Source organism: Melospiza melodia, chromosome 5 (genome assembly GCF_035770615.1).
Source record: "Melospiza melodia melodia isolate bMelMel2 chromosome 5, bMelMel2.pri, whole genome shotgun sequence".
Taxonomy (NCBI): Eukaryota; Metazoa; Chordata; class Aves; order Passeriformes; family Passerellidae; genus Melospiza; species Melospiza melodia.
In genome coordinates, this window is record NC_086198.1 from 3,107,388 (window position 1) to 3,131,059 (window position 23,672).

The 23,672-nt window shown below is 41.0% G+C and overlaps 1 protein-coding gene across 2 annotated transcripts; it reads right to left on the minus strand.

The window, feature by feature from the left end:
• Window positions 1-633: 633 nt before the first annotated feature.
• LOC134418163 (cytochrome P450 4V2) lies at window positions 634-23,519 on the minus strand. 2 transcript variants are annotated; one of them, XM_063156021.1, is made up of 12 exons: window positions 21,402-23,519; window positions 20,597-20,631; window positions 13,527-13,639; window positions 12,868-12,953; window positions 11,173-11,363; window positions 10,696-10,765; window positions 9,544-9,670; window positions 7,579-7,770; window positions 5,651-5,753; window positions 5,178-5,312; window positions 4,827-5,006; window positions 634-3,173 (listed from the first exon to the last, which is right to left on the minus strand). In XM_063156021.1, the coding sequence occupies exons 1-12, from the start codon at window positions 21,437-21,439 to the stop codon at window positions 2,995-2,997; spliced, it is 1,449 nt and encodes a 482-aa protein (XP_063012091.1). In that variant the 5' UTR covers window positions 21,440-23,519; the 3' UTR covers window positions 634-2,994. The 2 variants fall into 2 exon arrangements, with proteins under 2 accessions (XP_063012091.1, XP_063012090.1); XM_063156020.1 differs by lacking the exons at window positions 20,597-20,631; window positions 21,402-23,519 and adding an exon at window positions 15,892-16,675.
• Between the last annotated feature and the right edge of the window lie 153 nt (window positions 23,520-23,672).

Here is a 23,672-nt window from a genome sequence, read left to right on the forward strand (position 1 = left end):
TCTTGAAGGTCATCTTCGAAATATGACCTGACTATAAACTGAGGTGCTCCTATACTGGGGAGTTTTGTCCAGGTGTGACACAAATACTCCTTTAGGAAGAAAATTGGAGTAGGATTCTCTGACTTTTAGCTGCTGGAAAAGAAGATGACACATGAAAACAAACACAGCAAAATTATTTGTTTGCAGCAGCATACTAACATTTATATATCAGGTTTTTGTCTTTTACAGCATGAGAATTAAATTCAGGAAGGCAAGTGGATATCTAGTGTACACCACTATTCCACCTCCTGCATGTGTCCAAAACATGCAGCTTTCAGAGACCAAAAAGCAGTTTGTGTAAAGGTGGCTGGGAAATTCTAGTGCCTCAGGGCACCTACAGGTGCTCTCAAGCAGAACTTCCCAACAGAGGGAGGTCACACCTTGTCTGTTTTCAGTGTTCCTTGGAACAGCTATAAACCATGATCCAGAAACACTCACACATTCCATTTCTGTCATCCCAGTAGAAAGTCATGTCCTTTCTGACACCACACAAAAGGAATCTTTATAGACAGTGTAATATTTTGTTTTAGAGATCAGCTGCTACCTTAATACCACAGCAGACACCTACAAATCTGGAAAAAGATCACAAACAGCTACTATGCACATGCAGTTTTTATTACACAATATTTTATTGTCCCATTATTTTATCAGGAAACCTGCAATGCCGTGCTGCATGCCACAATCCTACAGGAACAACCCCCCAAATAAAAACTCAAATCAACAGTCAAACAAAAAAAAAACCACACAAAACTAACAAACAAACCCCCACATCCAGAGGATTGCTGCTGACCACTACCAACAGCTACACACCACATGATTTAACCTAATAAAAACACACTAGATAATGCAAGGTATTTAACATCTACCCAGCAGGCACGAAGTTGGCAGTATGTTCAGTACTGTGTTCAGTACTGTTTTATTCAATATTTATTTCCTTAGCAGCATCAGATTGCTTCAGAACCAATTTTCACAACAGAAGATAAGAGATCACTGCCATTTCAGAGCAGCTCAGAACACAATTATAGGATTACATCAATGCTTATCTTGGCAAAGACACTTTTTGCATCACTAAATAGGGATTTTTCACATTGGCATCCTCGTGCCAGCATTTGAGCCCATGCACTTTTCATAATGATTTTCTTTTTATAGTTTTATCCAGTTTTTGTCTCAATTATTTTCTTGTCCATTTTGAAGAGTATAAAGAAATAACAGGAGATACACACACATTTTATGAAAAGAGCATGGTACAAGAAAAAAGCACAGTGCAAGAAAAAATATTGGTCAGTGTAGATAAAATTCGTAAGAATTATCTTATGGAAAAATAAAGTTATAATTTGGTCTATCTTACAAATATTTTCTACAAAAAACATCCCACAGAAGGAAAGGAAGTAATATTAGTTTCCATTTGTCTTGAAAGTCCTTAACTTAAGCACATACCTTAAGATATGAGGTACCTCTCCAGGTTTCAACTACATGCCAAATTTCCTGAGAAAACATATTCTGGATACTAATCCTATTTACCTTGAAAATTCACACTGCCAAGTATGTAAAACCAAGGAAATAATTCCTTAATTTCGAGTCTCTTAGGAAAACTTGTGTCATGTGTATTATATCCATTAACATATGGAGGTGGTCTCAAAAATTATCTCATTATAAAGAAGACAATGTTTAGACTGAGCCCTGGAAACTGAAATTCTTGTTATTATACAGCAATGAAACCTATCTTTGAAAAAGAAGACTGAAGAATGCAAGTATTACTATTGTTAAAGGCTCTTTTGTCTTAGTGGTAAAATAAATACAGTGATTGTAGACTATTCATCAAAATCTGTGATTTCATTTTTTAAACTAATTGTTACACACTTTCTTTTTAGTAAATCCTCAGAAAATGGTAAAATCTAGGCTTATCAGAATACATAGAGTTTGGCGGGTTCAAGGAAACCTCTAATTTATTTGGAACAAATATCAATTATTTTGTCATTACTATGATATTCTGCAAAGTACAGCAGTATCCTAGGTATTAAGTGACTAAGTGTTGTTGAAAGGAAACAGAAACAGACAAGAGAAAAAAATATGTAAATGTCAACAAAATGAGTGAGAACAGATTACTCATTTCCTACTTTGTAACACATTAATCATTTCTGGACCAGTCCAAATTAGTTTTATCAGCTCTGACCTCCAGCTTCTCACCCCTAGAGGAACTGATGCTAAGAAACAATTATTCATCAGCAATTTACCTGCACAGAGGCATGCAATATCAACAGGTACCATTTCAGTCCACATTGAGGCATTGCATGAGTTTATTCTCAAAATTTGTAATAATACATTGCTTTTGTCATTATGAAATCCTGTGTGTAATTTGCATAAGGTCTAGTTCCTGCTATGGTTAATGCTTTTGGTACTGTTTGCTAAAAAATAATTCAGACCACTCCCTTCTTACAAACTACTTTAAATGCTTCCAAGAAGGAGTGAAATGATCACAGATTTTTGTGTGGTCTTTACAGAGGCAATCATCACCAAAAAAAAAAAATTATGCAAAGAAGAAGGATTATCACTTGTATTTTTCAGAAAAAAAGAAACCTGAAAACCTTACAAACACTTGAGACTTCCCAGTTACTTTGAAAATGCTATGGCATGTAAGGTGATCACTTCATCACAGGCATTGCTGCTGTTATTACCATAGCTCAGTTTTTATGGCACTGTGGCAATAGAATAGTTTCATCTGAGCACATAAGGCACTAAAATTTAAGGATTAAAGGCTTGCATTTCAAAGATCAACATGAAGTTCACAAGCAGTATAAAAGTAGAACAACTAGGGCTATTACTGCATCTTCTTTAATAAAACAATAGCAACTAGTTTTAACAAATTTCTGGACTGACATCAAAATATTTGATTTTAAAATATGTCTCAGACTAAATAGATTGAAAACTTTTGGAAGTAAACTCTTGAAATTCCTTTCATTCTGATCCAGTATTTGGTGTCCTAGACTTCAGTTTAATCCAGATGCCTTTATTTGGACGAAGAATCAATTCTCCACATAAACCAAGCTCTTCTGGCTTTTGACACGATTCCACCCAAAAGCGCCGCAGGATGAGGGCTAGAAGAGTTTTCTCCTCCATTTGTGCAAAGCGCTGACCTATGAGTTACAGGGCAGGAAAAAAATTAGTTATTGTCAAGTTGCATCAACAGCTGCTGCACTTGCATGCTCACAGGACTTAAGGACAGAACTAGCTTTAGGCCAAAATCAAGGTCATATGGATACAAGTTTCACTAATACTTTTCTCTGCATGAAAACTCTGGCCTTCTCGGGACAATCCACAGTCCGTCCTCCTTCCCATAGTACACAGAACTCAAACAGCAACATGTAGTACTTCCATATGAAGTCAACCCTTCATTTGGAACTGCTACAAAACACAGCTTAGTCACATCTCTTGAAAGGACTGGGCAGGAGGGATGGACAGCAGACCAGAGCAGAAGATGCAGCACAGGCTCTGTGGGGAGAGAAAAATCTCATGGTTCCATATATGTGGAGGGGAGCAAAGGAGATGCAACTGCAACGGAATGACAGACAGACCTTCCTTCAGTTATCACTAAGCCTCACACACACTGATGATTTGGAAGCACAGAGGGCAAAGTTCAATTTACAATCCTGAGATAGGTGAAGGCAGAAACATGAGAACAGAGAAACGTGAGGGAAACCAAACCAAGTGGCACAAGGCAGTTCACAAAAACTAAAAAATGGAGATGGGACACAAAATACAGGGCTGAGAACTTTTTATGTTCTCCCCTTTGTATTATATACACAGAAGTCTGTACATATGTACACACAATGCATTTTTGCAATTCTACTAATGAACCACCTCTCCTGCACATGTTCCTGCACACTCAGGAACTAGCTAGACATGTTATATTAAATTAGATTAAGTAAAATTTCTCTTTGGAACAAGGAAAGACCTAGTTTACTGCTCTCATGGAAAAGGGCACTTACTACCACTGAGACAAATCAAAACAAACCAATTGTATTCCCCAAAAAGAGAAACCAAAACAAAGAAACAAAACCAAAAAAAAACCAAAAGAAGTAATATTTCCCATTATCATAACAGCATGACAACTTTTGGATGTTCCGCATCTGCACTTAAAATCAGTTCGGGGAACAGTCTTTTCACATGTTCTACAATATAAACAACACTGCCTCTACTTGAAGCACAGATAAATGCCAAGCACCTCAGTGGCATCTGAAAGTGCTGATGAGTTCTGGGATGACAGAGAAGACACCAAACCAACTACAGTGTCAGAAATAGGGAAAGAATACATCACTTGCAGATTGCATGCTTTGGACATCCAGCTCAGAACCTGAGAGACAGATGAACTGTTTCCAGAGCAAAACAGGTGTGGGACATGTGTTTTCTCTTATTCTGTGCTGCTGACACTGAGAATCAGAAATTAGGAAGCAATCATGTCCTAACACAGGAGCCCAAAAACATGCTGCCAGGCTGCACAGCAGTGAGGAAGAAACATCAACAGGATAGACACTTGTCCCTAGGAAGAAAGGAAATGCCTCAGAAGAAACAAATGGGATAGCTCAACAGCATTAATATGAGTCTATGAACTAAACTCTTCTGAGAGAATTCAGGTCTATCTAATGGAAGTGTGTGGCTTGCAGGACAGGCAGTGCCCAGATTCAGAGGTGGGGAATGAGGAAGAACACTATACAAACAGTACTCATTGCTGTCTCAGTTACCACATTCAAAAGCAGAACCTTACAAGGGCTTCCTCTCCAGACACATACCAATGCAGTTCCTGGGACCAGCTGAGAAGGGGACATAAGCATATGGGTGCCTTCCCTTAGAATTTTCAGGGAAGAATCGCTCAGGCCTGAACTCCTCCGGGTCAGGGAAGACCTCAGGGTCTCTATGCAGGGCATAAGTTAAAACGAGGACGTTTGCACCTCTTGGTATCTGATATCCCCCTAAAGAGAGGAGAGAAGGGGAGAAGAAGAGTCAAAACAAAAACCAACAAGTGACTTCCTATACACAACAGAACAGTAAAAAGTAAAACAATGCTGTCCTTTTCTTGGGAAACATCTCCACTGCAGAAATGCTAACAGAAGAGAAAGTGGCAAAGACAGAACACCACTTACTAATGCAGCAATCCTCTCTCAAGGAACGGGCAAACATGGGAACTGAAGGGTAGAGACGAAGAGCTTCTTTCACAACACATTCAAGGTATCGAAGATTCTTCAAATCCTCCGTTGTAACGGGACGTTCAGTATTGTCTGTCCAAAAACAAACACAGGGATGACCAAGACCAAAACTCCCCGTCTTTGGCTAAACAAACTCATCCTGGATCTCCTCAGAAACTCTCATCATGCACCAAGACTACATACAAGAAGGTGTTACAAATATATTAAACATGCATATCTTGCCCCAAAGACTTAAGTTTGGTTGTACACCACAACAGACCTCCCCACACCCCTCCCAAGCACCTCTAACTGCTCAAAGCTCCAGAAGGGCCACAAGGCATGCTCTTAAATTCCCTTCTACTTCTAGGCTTTGAACACATTTCCACTCAGAAATGCAGCAAAACCCCAGTGAAGGGGGAATGGAGACTTACCAAACACCTCGTCCAATTCCCTGTGAACCTTCTTCTGAACTTCCGGATTACGTCCAAGCAAGTACAAGACCCAGTTCATAGCAGCTGCTGTTGTATCATGGCCCTACAGGTCCAGATTTACAAAGACATTCATTTCAACTCTATTCCCATGTACCAGTGGGCTTTGTAAATACTTAGGTGTGCAGTTAGTATGAAAAGTGAGACTTATCGGTCCCATCACCATGATAAAAACAGGAATCAAGAGTGAATGATTAAACTCACTATCAAGATAAAAGGTGATCCACAATTGTTCTGAGAAAAGGGGAAAGTTTTGAAACAACTCAAGCAAAATCCCTTCTCTTCTGATTCTCAGGAGCTGCATGAACTATCAGTATCTACACAATGAATCAGATGTATATTCATCTTTTTGGTTACTGTCCAGTCAACATCTATGGGGGCCAGTGACTGTCACAGGAGAGACAGAATGGAGACAACTTGTAACCATTTCAAAAGTATCTAAAAATGGTTTTGTGAGACACAATACAGAAGCCATAGAAGAAAATACTTGCTTTTCTTTGGGGAAGGAATCAACTACTAGTTCCCAGCACTGTGGGAAGGAGAGGAAAAGAAAGCAGACACAAAGCATGAACCAAAGAAGGGGAGAAAAAAGAAACATAAAAAGGATAAAAAAGGGAGGAACAGAAAAGGGAAAAGTTGACCAAAAAAGAATCTTTATACTAAAAAAGCACACTTGCGGTGAAGTTCAGGATGCTGCTGTAGTACAGAAATGGCAAGATGAGAAGAGAGTTTCTCTTGGTTACAACAGTATTAATATGATTCTATGAATTAAGCTCTTCTGAGAGAATTCAGGTCCATCCAATGGAAGTGTGCAGAAAACTTGTGGAAATCTTCAGATCCTCCCTTAGGGAATCAGACAAGAAGAAGAGCCTTGAAGATAATCAGAGGGATTGGGACACATCTCCTATGAAGACAGGCTGAAAGAGTTGGAGTTTTTCAGCCTGGAGAAAAGAAGGCTCTGGGAAGACCTGGTTGTGGCCTTTCAGTACTTAGAGAGGACTTACAGGACTTACAAAAAAAAAAAAAAAAAAAAAAAAAAAAAAAAAAAGGGAGTGTGACATTTTACATGAGCAGGTACTTATAGGAAAAGAGAGAATAATTGTAAACTAAAAGAGAAAAAGAAATAGATTAGATGTTAATTAGATGCTAGGAAGAAATTTTTTACTCAGAGATTAGTGAAGAACATGCTGGCTAGAGAAGTTTTGAATGTCCTATCTCTCAAGGTGTTCAGGGACAGGTGGGATGGGGCCCTGGCAACCCACTCTAGTTGATGACATCCCTGACCATGGCAGGAGGGTTGTAATTAAACCATCTTTAAGGTCCCTTCCAACCCAAGCCATTCTAGGACGAGTTTCTACAAGATGAAGCACTGATGTACAGTGGACTACAGAACCAGAAGACTGCAGGCAATGTAGCAAGGGAAAAAATATGAGGAGACATGACAAAATGCAAGTCAAAACAGTGAAAGTATTTAGAGCTCTCTTCAGTGCTAATGAAGCTTGCAACAAAAGGCAAGAGCCCATGGTCCATGTCAGCCTTTAAGTTTTCATTTCTTTCCTGCTTTCATGAGTAGACCCTGCTCACACAGGCAGAGTCTACCACATGTGCATTGTCCAAAGCTTTTCCAGGGCATACCAAGGCTTCTATCCTACCTCTGTAGAATAGAAACATTGAGATGTTCTCTTAGGGTTCCAGGGCTTAAATAACATCATGCTAAAAACAACATCCTGAACTAAGACAAGAGTCACCACCTGAAAATTCTGAATCTTGGGTTTGGAGGAAAAAAAACAAACAAAAAACCCCAGCAAATAAAACCTTCCAAAATAACAACAACAACAAAAGAACAATAAACCAATGGGTTCCTTGGTTACCTCAAACATGAAAGTATCCACTTCCTCACGAATGTCCCTGTAGCTCAATTTTTTCCCTTCATCATCTGTTGCATTCAGCAGCATGTCCAGGAATGCTTTTCTCTTTTTGGAACCACTTTCTTCAGAGTTACCATCATTATCATGTTTCTTTTGCTGGGTGTTTTTAAGCTCTTCAGCTTTTTCTGCAATGACCTGAGATTAGAACCATTGCATCAGATGTGATGAATTCAGCACACACGCACTGTCTGCCTCATACACTTTTGTCCTAACTTATCAAAACGACATCCATCCGTAGCACTCTACATGAGCTAGTTAGCTCAGCTGTCAGCATTAGGTCATGAAATTTAACTGACTTTTTATTAGTAGTGAATTATGACCAACCTTTCTTGCCCCAAGCAAAAGAATAAACCTTGAACAGCCTTTGTGCAATCAAGAAAATAGACAGCCAAGCTACATAAACAACTTGGTGGCCACCAAGAAGTGTAAACATAGCCAGAGTATCTGGAACACACCAATAATGAATGCCAACAGTGGTAACAGCATATCAAAAAAATCAACACAGTGTGATCACGAATAAGATCTTCTCTATCCCATCTGAGAACTAAGGAAGGATCTCACTTCCAACCTCCAAAAAACTTAGAAAACTGAAGAGAAGCCAGGGGATCCCAGAACCATGTGTCAAGGCTACACACAGTATTGCCGAACCCACTACAGTAAAACTTCCCAAATTTTCCCAAGTATGAGAGCAATGGCTGAATTTCCCTTTTTTAGGCCAAAGTACAGACCCAGTAACAGACATAAATTTCTTATTGTTGCCATTGTTGTTGCAAAGTCAAAACAGAACCCTTCAATAAACTCGCATTGCTCTTAAAAACAACAAAATCATTTAAAAGGGTGTAGAGTATGCATTTCTGTTTGGAGGAATCACTGAATGGCAGAAAAAACGTACAGTTCCATGCACACCCATTGTTTTCCTCATTTAACATGCATGAGTGTCACATATTGACTAATCCTTCACCTCAGTGCTTGCTTTCAGCACCTACATAGGTGCAATTATTATTTATGGTCCTTTGTCATCTTCTATGATTTGTTTGCTTATATTCTTCAGTGCACCAGCCCAGCATGGGAAGAGTACAAGTGTTAAGAGCCTCTCTCATGACTCACTGCTGCAATTTCCAATGAAAGGCAGCAAGAAAAAAACCCACAATATGGCTCATTATATGTAGCCAAAGATCAAAGATGATTTCCTTTGTCAAAGACAGTGATACAATGACATCATAGGGTACATGCATTGGGAAAGCAGCCTCTCTGACACCATCCTAATAAGAGATTTGGGAGGACAAACTTTGGTAAGAATAATGTAGGAATTATTTGGTGAGAGAAAGGGCTGTTACTTCTACAGTCTAACAAGGTGAGAGAACACTTTATTTTATGCCAAGTGAGTAATGCATGCCTAATGATTTCTCTATCAGAATGCCTCACTGCTGATGTGAGGACCTGCAGGTGTTTGCTCCTCTCAGCAGTTCTGTTCTGCATAGGGGAAAATGAACACAGGCTTCAGTTTCTGAGGGCTAAAACCAGTGGCACTACCATGCAGATCCCTATGTTTACTGCTCCAAACTTGGAAGTGAGTTCTTGGATGTCATCCAGATGTGGAGCTTTTCAGGCAAAACAAGAGTTCAATGAATTTCTGTTCTTTGTTTCAGTTTTCAAGGACCTGCAGCAAGTTCTGGCACTCCCTTGGAGTAGTCTACTTTCTTGTTTAAATTCAGCAGAGATCCTAAAAGGGAAGTCAGCTCTTGTCTTCTTTTCAGGGAATTCCTCAGCATCACAATAGAGAGACAGCATATCAAGGAGGCTGAACCTCATCCCCATTTGGAAGATCTGAGTGAAAAACTTTAATCCAACAATGAAAATTATCATTATAAATATTATAATTAATATTTTCTTTCAAAGACTCTATACCATATCTGTAAAATTGTGAAGGATGTTGAGCTTCCTATTGTGCTCTCTTCCTTGTTTGAACAACACATACAAAAAGTCAGGCCAAAGCCAAGGGCTCATCTGTCGCCGTTGGATTAGATCACCCATCCTAGGGACAAAACAATTATATCATGTAACATTACTTGACAAAAACACCAAATTATAGCACATTTCAAGAACAAACAAACAAAAAAAAAAACAACAAAAAAAACCCTAAAAAGCAAAACAAAACTTCTATGTATCCTAATGAAGTAGAACTTAACATATTGTGTAGGTTTAAACCCATTATTTGAAAGGAAGGCCATTCACATTTGTGTCTTGATTTTACACCATCTCAAAATTTCTGTCTACTTATCCCAGCCTCACCATGTTTTATTTCTTTAAGTATTGATATCTGAGAAGGACAGCATATTCTCATTTAGTCCAAATCCTCTTGAAACAGTCCTATTAAGTCATCCAATCCCATCACACCCCACTTCAGCAAAGCATTGACAGTCTTGTAAAGACTACTCAGGCCAGGCTCCCAAAATATCTGCCCCAAGAGCTCAAACAGTTTCTGAGAGCATTGTGTTCCTACTTGAACATCCAGACACCAGACTGCACAGTAAAGGACTTAAAATGTATTTAAAATTAAAAATATGAGACTTCAAGTATGCTCAAACACAAGTAGAGTACATTTGGAAGGGCTGATTGTTATTGCAATTCAGCTCTTGCACATGCTTTAGCTGCAGAGTAATTATTATTGACTTCAAGCACACTTGTGCTACAATTTGGAAAAGGCCAAGGAACTGATGATAATCAAACCTTTCAGACCTACCCCTGTTTTTTATCATACCTGTCCCAACAAGCTCCATCAAAAGTTAAGAGTGAGATCATAGAATCACAGATTCATTTAGGTTGGAAAAGACCTTGTAGATCGAGTTAGCCTACTGTTAACCCAGCCCATTGCTACACCATGATCCTATGTGCCGCAGGAACATGTCTTATCAAACACCTCCAGGGTATTTAGTGACTCAGGGTTAGTCTCTTCCAATGCTTTACATCCCTCCTTCTGACTCTCTGGCCTTCCTTCCTGACACCAGCAGCATGAATTCCAGCTCAACTGAAAAATAACTAAGGAAAAAGTGCATTTACCTGTAGATAGCAGAAACATAGTCAGAATCCTTATTCTTCTGGGCACCCACATTCCTGCCCATTGCTGTTTCTAGGATGAAAACATCAACATTTCACAAGTACAAAAGTACAAAGTGAAATGCAGTATACATAGTGAGTTACTACTACTCCCAGCTTCTGACTATCACCACCATCCCTTTGACAAGTGAATACACATATCCCTTTGCAGGGAATGAGCTTTCTTTGTATTTCCATGCCCAGGAATCCTGCTCCTCAAGAAAACCTCACTTCAGACTGCTACCTCTGTCCTGCCAGTGCCAAAACTCAGCTGCTCAGTTGCAAGTAGTAAATCCTGGGGAAAAGGTTGGCAAGGATGGAAATGTATTTACAAAATATGCAGGGACATTGCTCTTCAATTATGTTACACAAACTGGCACCACTAAACTCATGATCTTCTGCATCATTCACAATTTACTACAATAACTGAACAAGACTTACCACAAATAATATCAAGGGCACACAGAGTGATGTCCATAAAGACATTAAATGGCTCCTTGTCAACATGCTTCTCAAGTTTCTTCACCAAAATATTTCCTTGCTCATTCATGACCTCTAGAAAGTCACTCAAGATTGCAAAGTGGAATGTGGGAGTTATCATCTTCCTCCGTGACCGCCACTTGTCTCCAGTGCTATAAAATTAATAGGGAGAAGGAAGGCTAAAAAACTCCAAGCCAAAAATAATATCCTCACCATCACAGGAAGTACCCAGTGAATACTGCAGCCTGGAAGAGATGGACACACTGTAGATGTCTCTTCAAGCTGTTCATAGCACCCACAGAAGGAGCAAATGGAAATATTTCTTGCTCTAGGTCTCCTGGAAGCAGAATCCACCATTTCTCCAGCTGATCTCAACCAGTGGAGATGCCAAAAAGCCTCCAGACAGTACATCCTTGTTAGTCAGTGCACAGGCCCAGAGGGACCAAGCAGAAGCCAGCCAGAGGCCAAACCAGCTATTCAGCATCAAGGCCTCAACCACTCCACCCTCTCTCTCAATCAGTGGTTGTGCTTGCCTCCATTCACTGACCATGAAATGAGGCCTGCAGAGAACTAGGGCCTAGAGATATCATGAAAATGACTGCCTCAAGGCATGGCTACAGTCTACTTCCTTGGAGAAAGGCAATCACTTCCCACATGCTGGTGACAAGCATGGAGCCACAGTGAGTGTCACCAGCTTCCTGGGGGTCCCTGTTCACTTTTTCTAAATAACATGCCCTAGCTGGCACTTCTGCTTACAGGGTAAAACTATCACACCACTGCCCCTGTTAATTTGCTATTAGGGCACTCCACAGGCCAGCATATTGGCTTGCTGTCTGCCACTGCTGCCCCTAATCAGCAGAGACTGGAACATTCTCCTCCATTATGTTTGTGCAAGCACAAGAAAGTCAAAATACCTCTGTACATGTATGGAAGACAAAACAAACAGTAAGGAAGAACAGTGAGGATACACCATGCCTGATGTTCATGGACTTCACCTCTGCACTCTGCTACTGATTAATTACTGCCTTCTTACAGGCCATGAACAAAACTCAGGATAAAATGCATGTCTAGTCCTATTCCATGAACTTGTACTTCCCACACCATGATCACAGCTGGCTTTTACAATACCATGGTCCCATCATAAAGCATGAGGAATCCACCTTTGAGGGCTCCAAACAAGCAACAAAGTTAACCACTAACACTGGGACCTGGACCTTTTTTCAAAAACCCAGAAGAGGCTCAAAGGTACCAAAGACAATTTATACTTACCTTGCTCTGACTATTGAATATCTGCATCATCCAGACCAATCCTTCCTTTCCCATTCCAAGACTGGAGGACACCAAATGCTTATACCGCTGCTCCTCCCTTTCTCCACTCCTGATTTATGCTCCTACCCAGACTCATTTCTCATGATCCTCTTCTTCATGAATGAAATAAAGGAAAGGGTGCACATACTCTCCGATCCTACCCCAAAGCATCACCAACCTCAGGCCTATCCTACTGGTCTGCAATATGACCAGCTGAGATAAGCAATGCACACAATCTCTTTATTCAGCAATACATACAGCTTTCCTGCCATCAAGACCTCTTGTTGACCTATACCCTGCAAATTTCAAAAAGGTAGCAGTGCACATTCACTTCATTTTACATTATACCTTGTCAGAAGTCCAGTGCCCAGCCATGGATGTAGGAATTTGTATAGGTATGATTTTTCTATATGTTTTGAATTGTTCAGAATAGCCTGTCAGAAAAATTAACAGTGAGAAAAAAATATTACTTGTCAGATGGAGAGAGATTTCTTCACTATTTCTTCAATAAACACTCCAACAGACAAACAACACTGTCTTACTAGATCACGGACAATCACTGTCGGCAGTAAAACTTACAACTACATTTCATGGCATCAAAACAGACCCACCAAGTTTTAATGCAGAAGTCTGTAAAGAGACACAAGCACTGCAACCTGAATTTCATAATGTTCTATCCTTATTTCAGTGGTCCCATATTCCCTGCTATCTGCTTGTTTGTTCCAATCTTGGGAGTAGAAGCTTTCGCACATGTGAAAACCAAGCTAAAGGAGATGCTTCTTTGATGCTTTCATTTGCAGGTCATCTTCAGTATTCCCCCCAATGCCTATGACTATGCTTTTTTATATTCCTTTCCTTTATGCCTTTGTTTACCACTAACTCAGAGGACTATCCCAAAGCAAATCAATCCAAGCCCCTTTTAATAAAAATTACATTGAGTAATAGAAGTAACATGTTGGGCACTGCTCTGCATCCCAGTAGAATACACAGGAGACCAGCATACTCACCTCCACACTGTCAGGGTGGTACAAAAATATGACAGGCACTGGTCCTATCCAAAGTTTGAACAGTGGCCAACTTCTGAACTTTTCGGTATAAAACTCTATCTGTTTAAAAAAATCTGGAATAGAAAATCAGAGTAGAGCTTCAACAAGGGGAATTTACAAAATAAACAAGGCTTCTGTAATGAACTCCAGCACCCCAAGCCCTGCAATTGTGATTTTTTTTTGTAGTTTTAACCTGCTGCTGCTGTGACCTAGCAGCATATTTTACACTCGTGGATTTTAAAATTCAGGTATCCTAATCTCTTCAGGCAGAGAAGAGCACCATTTATGCCACAGATCAACCTGAGGGACACCACTGCTGTCCAGCTGCCAGCTGGACTTCACACCAGTGAGCTCAGCAAACCAGCAAATACTCCTCCCACATTCTTTTGCAATTATCCAGTCCATATCTTGTCAATTCAGTTATAGAGAAAGCATGAGAGACAGCTGAATCTGTTGGCAGGGTAAGAAGAGTCGATGGTGTTTGATTTAATTCAAAAAAGTCTTTGACACTATCTCATCATAGAGGACAATCAGGTTCATTCCACAATATTAGAGTGGGGACTATTCTCAGGATGTCCAAGGATTAAACACTTTGCCCTTTCAGAAACAAACTTAAACAAATGATACCTTTACAAGCCTCTGCAGAGTTGAAAATTCAAAGGTCTCCAAATCAAAGAAAAAAAAAGAAAAAAAGATAGTTTCCTAATAGATGCCCAAATACAGCTTTCCCTAGACTTACAAAAATTTTTAATGACACCTCATTCAACACGATTCAGTGTCAGATTATTTTACTATTTTTAAAATATTTTTCCAAACATTGCTGTGATTAAAATAGCCCATCTTCCAGCAACTGTCTAGCAAGTCCAATTAAAAAAATCCTCATCATATGAAAAGCTATTTTCATCCCGGTTATAGAACACTGCCCTTTTTAAAAGTTTTTTTTTTATATTTTTAATAAAAATATTATAAACCACAAACTTTAACCATTTTTACATAAATAAACAAGAACAAAGAAGGCTGGATTGGGAGCTCTGTGATTCCTTAACTAAAACAAGGGAGCTATGTGGTTTCTGCTAACAAATGAGGTTAGGGACTACACAGAACATCAGATTTCACATCAAATTGCTTTCTGGAGACAGAAGCAATGTTCCAGTTTGCTTTGGATTTTTAAAGATTTTTCTAAAAAGAGGATAAGAAAGAAAAAAGAAAAGATTATTATCTCTCAGTCCAGCTCATATAAACATCCTATCATCCTCCTACTGCTTCCCCAAAGTCAACTTTGTGGAAATCTGCCTGCCCTCACATCCACCGTAGTTGTCTCATATTTGTCCTTAGATGTGGGACTGGATCCAGAGGAAAGATATGACAGTGTGCCTTGTGAACAGAGGCACCGTGTCTCAGCATGGACCAGCACTGGGCAATTTGTGTTCCAGTGCTGTACTCTCACTTGACTTCACCATGCTCCCATGACCCATTAGTGTATTCTGGCAGCATAGACAGCAGCACAGCAGCAACACATGCACAGAGCAGAACTGGCATACACAGGCATCACAAACACACACAGACGAGTGTGGCAGCAGACTCAGCAACACTTCCATACCACAAACTCCTTAAGAAATATGTTCCTGTTAAAATATGAGTACCAAATGGAAAAGGAACTTCCAGCACATTAGTGCGCTCTCATGTGCCAGGCAAAAAGAAGGTGCCATTAATCAGCTCAAGAACAAAAGGATTTGCTTTTGCGTGATGCACCATAAATGCTCAGCAAGTTCTTTCACACTCAACACATAAATCTAAGCCACAGATGATTTTGGAAGTGAGCCCAGGTAAAAACTATTTGGCATGCTAAAGTCCCTTGCCCATGCTTGGGGGAAGGTAATTGTTTCAAGTTTTGTTTGGATCACATCCAAAAAAGTCATGAGAACATAGTGTTCAACTTTGTGAAGCAGCATTTCCTGCAAGAGCCCACAGCACACCGCCCTCTCACTCAAACACATTCCACAGCATTCATGCTCAGTCCTACCAACAACTTAACAGTCTGAGCCCAGCAGCAGCTGCTGTCAGATTTAACCTCCAGTTAGTCTTTGAGACCAATAATAATGCCACATTTATGCAGTTCCTCTCCTTTCCTCTTCACTGCCCACTCCTCACACTGTTCACCTCTGCAAATTGCCTAGAGAGAACTAAAGGCAACAGCACATCCTCTGATACCCCACTCTGCTTCCACAGCTCAGCCATAAAAGCGCCTCACCACCACTGGCTCCTCCAGCAAAGCCCAGGCAGTGCAGGGGCCTCACAGCTGGGCTACAGTGTGAGCTGGCATTACCTTCTCCTTTCCGCTCGAAGAGCAGGGCATTTCCCAGCACAGGATAGCAGGGGCTGGCACCCGGGATGGACTTCAGCATTCGCCGTTGCCTCCAGTATTCCATCAGGGAGGGCAGGGAGCACACAGTCACTATTGTCACAAGCAGAGCAATGATGCCAGCTCCCCATGGCAGCAGCTGGGGTCTCCCTGAGAGTCCTTCCACGACATCCATCATCACCTCTCAGCCTCCTGCCCTGAGCCTTGATCCCTGCTGCGAAACTGGCGCTGCCTGTACAAGGCACTGCAGAAAAGTTGGCCACAAGAGCAGGAGGCGGAGCCACCACACAAGCCACTGGCGTAGCTTCTGGCCAAGAAAATAAACAGAGTTGAAAGACACTCTTACGGAGACACTGCATTCTAGCATTTCCTGGTGGCTGGCAAGCCAGAGAGAACAGTCACTGCCCTCACTTGGTTGGAGCCAAGTGATGAGTGAGAACCATCTTTGCAGGCCATGCAATACCTCACAAGGAAAAAACAAAGTACCATCAAGAGAAAAAATACCTTTTTGCTGATTTGGGATAGATGAGTTTTCTCAATATCATCTTTCTCAATCTGTTCTCAGGTGCTCAACACCATTTTGCCATAGAGAACTGCTCCAGTGCTGTCCAACACGATAACTACAGGGCCAGATGGAGAATACCCTTTTTCAGCTGGTTTGATGGCTTCAAAGGGTTTCAAAAACCAAAGCCCATAAAGACCCCCAACAGCAGCACTGCAAATCTTACTGATGCTTCTCAGCTCAAATGGCCTTTACTGATCTCATTGTTGAATGCACGGGCTAAAGGGTACCAGTAAAACAACTGGCAGCACCAGCACCCGTGCCCCAACTTGCGAAGTGCCTGGGTACTCACAGTACCAAACCCACCATATACAGTGCTGCCCCTCCTGCCTCAGGAGGATCCAGGGTCTCTTCTCACTGCTGCAGGGCTACTCAGCATCTGTTTCTCTAAGTGGGTGCTCAGAAACCTTTAGGTCAAACAGAATTTTGGTAGAGGCAGCATGGTTCACAGCCAATTCACAAAACTTCACCCTCCAAATAAAGCACAAATGGTATGTGTGTATGGCCATAGTCACATTTATCCTCTTTGCTTTGTACCAAAAATGACTGCACTGACTGCAGAAGCATTTTAAGCAAATCAACAAATAGCATAAACAAAACAACTAAGATAAAAACTAACAGAAAGCTCAGAACATCAGAAGTTAAGTAAGTTCCTGTGACCCTTGGCATCAGAGGAGGGTAAATTTTGGCACTTTGTTCTTGCAATCTCCCAGCAGAGACTTTATCATAAACGCTGACTGCTATATCTTTCTGCACAGTAAACAGCTGGAAATGAACTTTGCTACTCTTGCTGTTATTTGTAATGGTTTGTGACAGAAAGCAGCAGATATATACCCAGTCTTGCAAACACATAGGCAAGTTAGACAACCATCAGTCCCATCTTTTGTTCAGGTGACAACCTAGGGAGGAAGCAAGCACACAGGACAAAGAGACTCACCTTTTGTATTCCTAACACAGAGATCAGCTGAATAATTATACTCTCATATTTACAAAAAGTCTTGCAGTTTGTTGCCTTAATTGCACCAATAATTAGATTAAGTGACTATCTGTGTTTCTGAGTCAAAAATCTGTACTTCTAACTGCTGATTACTCCTTCTACAGGAAAAACAAAAAACCCAAACACCAAAAACCAGAAAAACCCTGTGAAACAGCAAGAAGGTGGAAAGGCATTGGGAAAGCAGTAGGGAACACTGCAAAGCAAACATTGCAGCATCCTGCCAGCAGCTGGCAATGGTGATGATGTTAATAAAAACCAGCAGAAACACTGGAATGAGACATAAAAGATATATACCCAACAAACAAGAAATGAGGTCTAGCATCTTTGAGGCCTAATTATGTCACCAAGACTTGGAATCATAACAAAACCTGGAGGATGCTCTGTAGGAAATAAGTTTTCTACCAGATTGTGATCAGCATTTCCTTTTTACCCTGGGAACTATTGTTCAGTGTTGGATTTCTGTGAGCACTCCACTGATTAGTGAATCTTTGCTTTTATAAATCCTTGTAACAGTGCAAACCTGTTCTTCTTCAGCCTCTTGCATAAGTGGAAGCCTATCTACCTGTGCTGGCAAAAGACAAGCAACTTGTTAGGCAGCTGTGTCAGCCATGAAACTCAATGACAACACAGGCTTCTGCTGGTCCCTAGAATGAAGCTTGGATTCTTCAATAAGAAAAACTAATAAAATCATCATTAGCAACAAGAAAAAAAAACAAAACAAAACAAAATCAAAGCAAATCAAGTCTAAAGCGGATCTGATACAACAGAGGGGGGGTTCCTGCTGGCTCCACTCTGGATCCACTGCAGAACATAGCTGAGGTCAGCAGCCAAGCTGAAGTACAAGCTGAATAGCTCAGCAGCCAAGCTGGACAGAAAAGTACACAACCCATTCTGAAAAATTGTTTTTTTCTTAAGAAAGGCTTTCTTAGCAAGAGCTTCTCTCTTTCTAAACACACACCATTGCAACATGATTAACCATTATGCAGAAAGCTACTCTAAAATAAACAGGATATTTGTAGACATCAATAGCCATCACCTAGACAAAGAAAACGTAACACAGTATGTCTCCATTTCAAAATATGTCATCAGCTGGACAGGTGGAGAGCTCAGAGATCTCACCAGTCCTCAGAGAGGAATTTTAGGGCCTGATACTAAATTTCATGTTCAAACAAGGCTACTAAAGGTTCATACCTGAAGTCTAGTCTTCCAAGAACAAATCCTGAGGAAGACTCCAGTTTCAAATCCTTCCGTGGGCGCTTTCTCGCACAGCTAAAGGATATTAACAGCATTTGTGACAGAGACCACAGCTGTTTTTCAGAGACACTGATTGGTTTGATGCCATCTCCATCAAGCATACCTTGCTTGGTTTCTGCAACCCAGGGTTCACTGTACAGCAGCAACTGTTTGGCTCCTTCACTACAAGACATTTACATGAATTAATTATCCGCAACAGAATACAAAAGCGTGCCTGCTAAGAAATCATCATCTTCCCTACCAGGATAAAAAGGTGACTTACAATAACAGAGACCACCACTCATGCCCCAGAACACGGACTACTGTTTCACAGCAATTCTGATAAGGTGTTAGTTGTGTTTGCATAACTAATAGACAACACTAAGTAGCTACCAAAGCACCACACCTGTGTTTATTTATCAATGTTTCCAGGAAAGGACACACTCCCAAGCTGGATGATCACAACTCCTCCAAGGTCGCAAGTGAAGATTCCGCCCACTTCTGTGTGATTTGGCTAGATTGTAGAGGGCCGCCCTTGCTAAACTCCAGCAAGTTTAAAGAAAGCATGTAGCAGCATGCAACACACTACATTAAGTGAGTCAGAGGTCATGAAGAATGAATAAACAGGGCAGTTTAAGGCTATGAAAAACTTGTGGGGCACAGAAGCACAGCACTGCAAATCTGCTACCTGCATTCTTGCAGCATGGAAGATTTGGTATCAGTATTTGCTCTAGGAAGTTCTTTGTGCACATAACACAGCCACAGCTGTACATCCTCTTAGAAGCTGATGTGGGTTAGCCTTGGCCAGCAGTCAGACCCCCCATTCACTCCCCTCCCTCAACAGGACACAAAAGCTTATGAGCCAAAATAGACTGAAAGATTGCTTATTGGTTACCATCTTGGGCAAAACAGAGCCAAATCTGGAAATTCAATTTAATTTGCAGGCAGTTAAAAACAGATAATGAGGAAGCTAAAACCAAAGACAAAAGTTCCTCTCTGCTGCTCCCTCCTCATTCTTTTCTTCTACTCCAGCATAGTTTCTCCACATGCTGCTGAGGAATCTCTGCTCTGGAACCTGGACCATTCCCTCCTCCTCCTTCAGAGCTTGGTGTTTGCATTGCTGTTTCCCTCTCTTTTCCCTCCCCACACTTCATAGCTTTTTTTTGTACACTTGTAAATACTTTTTCACTGAAGTGCCACTGGTTTGGCTGCTTAGCTCCGCTGTGTCCTGCAGTGGATCCAGAGTGGAGCCAGCAGGAACTGTGTTCTCCTCTCTAACCTTTTCTCAGAGAGGCCACCCCAGTAGCAGCCCTGCTCCTGACACCATGACATCTCCACTCAGCTGAAAAGCCTACCATGAAAACAATCACAAGATTGAAAGGGAAAATAGGGGTGAAATATCCTTCACATCAGCCCCTAGTGAGACCAGAAATGTCAGTTACAAAGTGATGGATGCATGAAAACTGTCAACAACATTAAATATTTGGGAACTATACAGGTGCTCTTCCTTATAATGTTCAGGGAAGAATCACTCAGGACTAAACTCCTCCAGGTCAGGGAAAATCTTGGTAAGGCACAAGTTATAACAGCAATGTTGTTATGTTATTATAATATCCTTGATATCCTTCACCTAAGAGAAAAGGGAAAGGAAGAAGGATCAAAACAGCAAATAGGTGGCTATCTATAACTGTTTTACCATAACATAAAAAAGAGAAAAACCCTACCCTTTACCTGGAAAACTTTGTAAGTACTCTCTCCTGCAGACATTGTAGCACCCATTCCAGCCACCTCCGGCTACCTAAAACCCTAGAATGGCCACAGGGTGCATTCCTATCTCAATTTCTTCAATCTTGATAAAGAAAGAATGGAAAACTTACCAAACACCTTGTCCCAGTTCTCTGTGAATCTTCTTCTGGGTTTCAGGATTACATCCAAGTAAGCATAAGGCCATGGCGAGGGTGTGCAGAGATGAAGTTAGAAAAGCAAAACCTCAGCTCAAATGGAAATTTGTGAGATGTCAAAAACTACAAGAGTTCTGCAAGTACTATCATGGCTTAGACCATGACAAAGTACCATGCATACACCCCATCCCAGTGGAACAGAGTAGAGTATCAGGGAAAAAATAAAACCTATGGGTGGAGATAAGAAAAGTTTATTGATTTAAATATAATAAAGTAAAATGAAAACAGGAAAATAAGAGAGAGGAACAAAGCCTAAGAAACACAAGCAATTACACAAAACAATTCCTTACCACCCACTGACCTCAGTGTAGCCCCAGGCAGCAACAGGTCCCTTCCAACCACCCCCCAGCCCAGTTCATGTGCTGAGCAGGGCCTTCTGTGGTATGGAATATCCCTTTGAACCAGCTGGGGTCAGCTGTCCTGACCATGCCCTCCCACAGCTTCTTGTGGAGCCTCTCATTGGCAGAGCATGGAGCACTGAAAAGTCTTTGCTGTTGGGCAAACGCAACTTAGCAAGAACATTAGGGTGTAATTAACATTATTCTCATACCAATTTAAAACAGAGCATTGTGCCAGGTATGATGATGAAAACAAATTCTATGCAAGGTGAAACCAGGATAGGTATGTAAACAAGAGGAAACAGAAGGGAAGTATTTTCCTGCTGTTTAAGAGGAGAGATTAATTAGTTACCAACAAGGCTGAAAAGGCAGAGGTACTCAACCCTTTCTTCATCCTTGTCCTTCTGTCAGCTCCACCCATTGTGAAAAAATCCTGGCTGATGCAAACACAGACCCAGTATCTGTGAAGGAAGGGTTGGTGTGTGAGCTATTAAAGGAGCTTGACCTCTACACATCAATGTGCTCTTGACAATATCCAACCAAGGAAAGTTGGCCCATATAGCTGTGGGGGCACTCTCCATAATTTTTGAGTTGTGGTATTTGGGGGACATCCAAGAAGACTAAAAGAAGGCTAATGTCACTCCTGTCTACAAGGACTTCAGAGAGGACTCAGAAAACTATAGGGCCATCTGTATTACTTCATTCCCTAGGAAACCTATGGAAAAAATTTTCCTGTGTGCTTTTACAAGTCAAATGGAACCCATGATTAGGAAAAGCCAGCACAGACTGACCATGGACAAATTTTGCTTGACAACCTTGATTGCCTCTCACAACAAATGAACCTGCTTGAACGTTGTCTACCTGGGTATCTCCAAGGCTTTTGATACGGTTTCCCATGGCCTCCTCCTACAGAAATGTGTATGTGATGGTGTGGATCTGTGATCCGTGCAGTGGGTTGGAAACTGGCTGCCCAGCCACACCTGGAGGGTGGTGGGAAATTGCTCCCTCTCACCCTGGCAACTGCCACAAGTGGAGTCCCCCAGGGAACCACAGTGGGCCCAAGGCTGTTTAGTATCTTCATCAGTGGTTGGCATTATGGGATCAACTTCATATACTCAGATGAAGTTTGTCAGTGATACCAACTGAGTGAGGCAGTGGACACTTTGGAAGGGAGAGCCAGCCTGAAGGAAAACCTGGACAGGCTAAAAAATTAGGTTAACAAGAGCCTTACGAAGTTCAGTAAGGACAAATATAAGATCCTGCACATGGAAAAACATAATCCAGGAGAGCAGCACAGGCTGGGGATCTATCTGGCTAAGGAACAGCTCTATGGAAAAGCATAGAGGGTCCTGGTGGACAAGCAGTTCAGTGTGAGTGAACAGTTTGTTGCTGTAGCAAAGAAAGCCAATACAAGACTTGGCTGCATCAATGCCAGGAGAAATAAAGTAACTATGCCATTCTACTCAGTTCTGGCCAGGCCACATCTGAATATTGTGTGCAGTTTTGGTCCCTGCTATACAAAAAAGATGTGGACAGGGTGGAGAAGGTGCAGTAAAGGGCAATAAAGATGACCAAATTACTGGGTAGCCTGTCACATGAGGAAAGGCTGAGAAAACTGGACTTTTCCAGCTGGTAGAAAATAAGCTTAGGCACACCTTATTACTGTGTTCCTGTATTTAAAGGGTGTCTACTAAGAAGCTGGAGATTCCCTTTTCATAAGGAGTCTTATGGAAACGTGAGGAGTGATATGTGCAAGTTACGCTTGGGAAGATTCCAACTGGACACAAGACAAAACTTTCCACAAGGAGAATAATCAGCCTTTGGAATAATCTCTCCATTATGTAGCAAGTGGTGGATTCCCCAGCACTGGAGACTTAAGATTCAGCAGGACAGGGTGATGGTGACTCATCCAGACTGTGCTTTCACCAGCAAAGACTGGACCAGATGATCCTTGAGGTCCCTTCCAACCTGGAATGAGTCTACAATGATTATCAGGATGTAAGATGACCAGTGATTGTCAGGTGCCCAAAGACTGACCAAAAGGGAGAAATGTTAATATACTTCTGGTAGATAGTAACATCCCTCTTCCTCTCTCTTCCCACCTGAGAGCAATCCATTGCTGCTCTAGTAATTAGCAAATCTCTCTTTTTAAGCCACAGAAGCTTATTGTTCTGCTCTTCTCTTCATTTGTACAAGAAGTCACAAAAAGTGAGAATGGTCCTACAGATTTGTTAGCATGTGGTTCAATTGCTCAGCATCTATAAATGCTTGGCTTGGCAGGAAAAATATTACTTGCTGTAAACAAGTTAATCCAAGCAGTTCCCGTGGTTACTGATGATCAGAGCAGCAATAAATGAGATTTTGAAAGAATTAAAGGAAGAAAAAAAGGCTGGTACAGATAATACTTGTAAGACATAAAATATTATAATATAATAATAAGCAGACAGACTGAAAAATGGAGAAACCTTAAAACAACAGTTAAAGAGGAAGTACTGCAAACTTCTGTTTAAAAGTATAAATTTTATATATGACTAATATTTAGATAGACTAGAACATCTTTAAGGAAACAAAAAAGTGGGAACAGCACATTATATTCTAAAAGTATCTTATTTGATAGGCAGAAAAACAATTCACTAGGAAAGGCATAAAAAGGA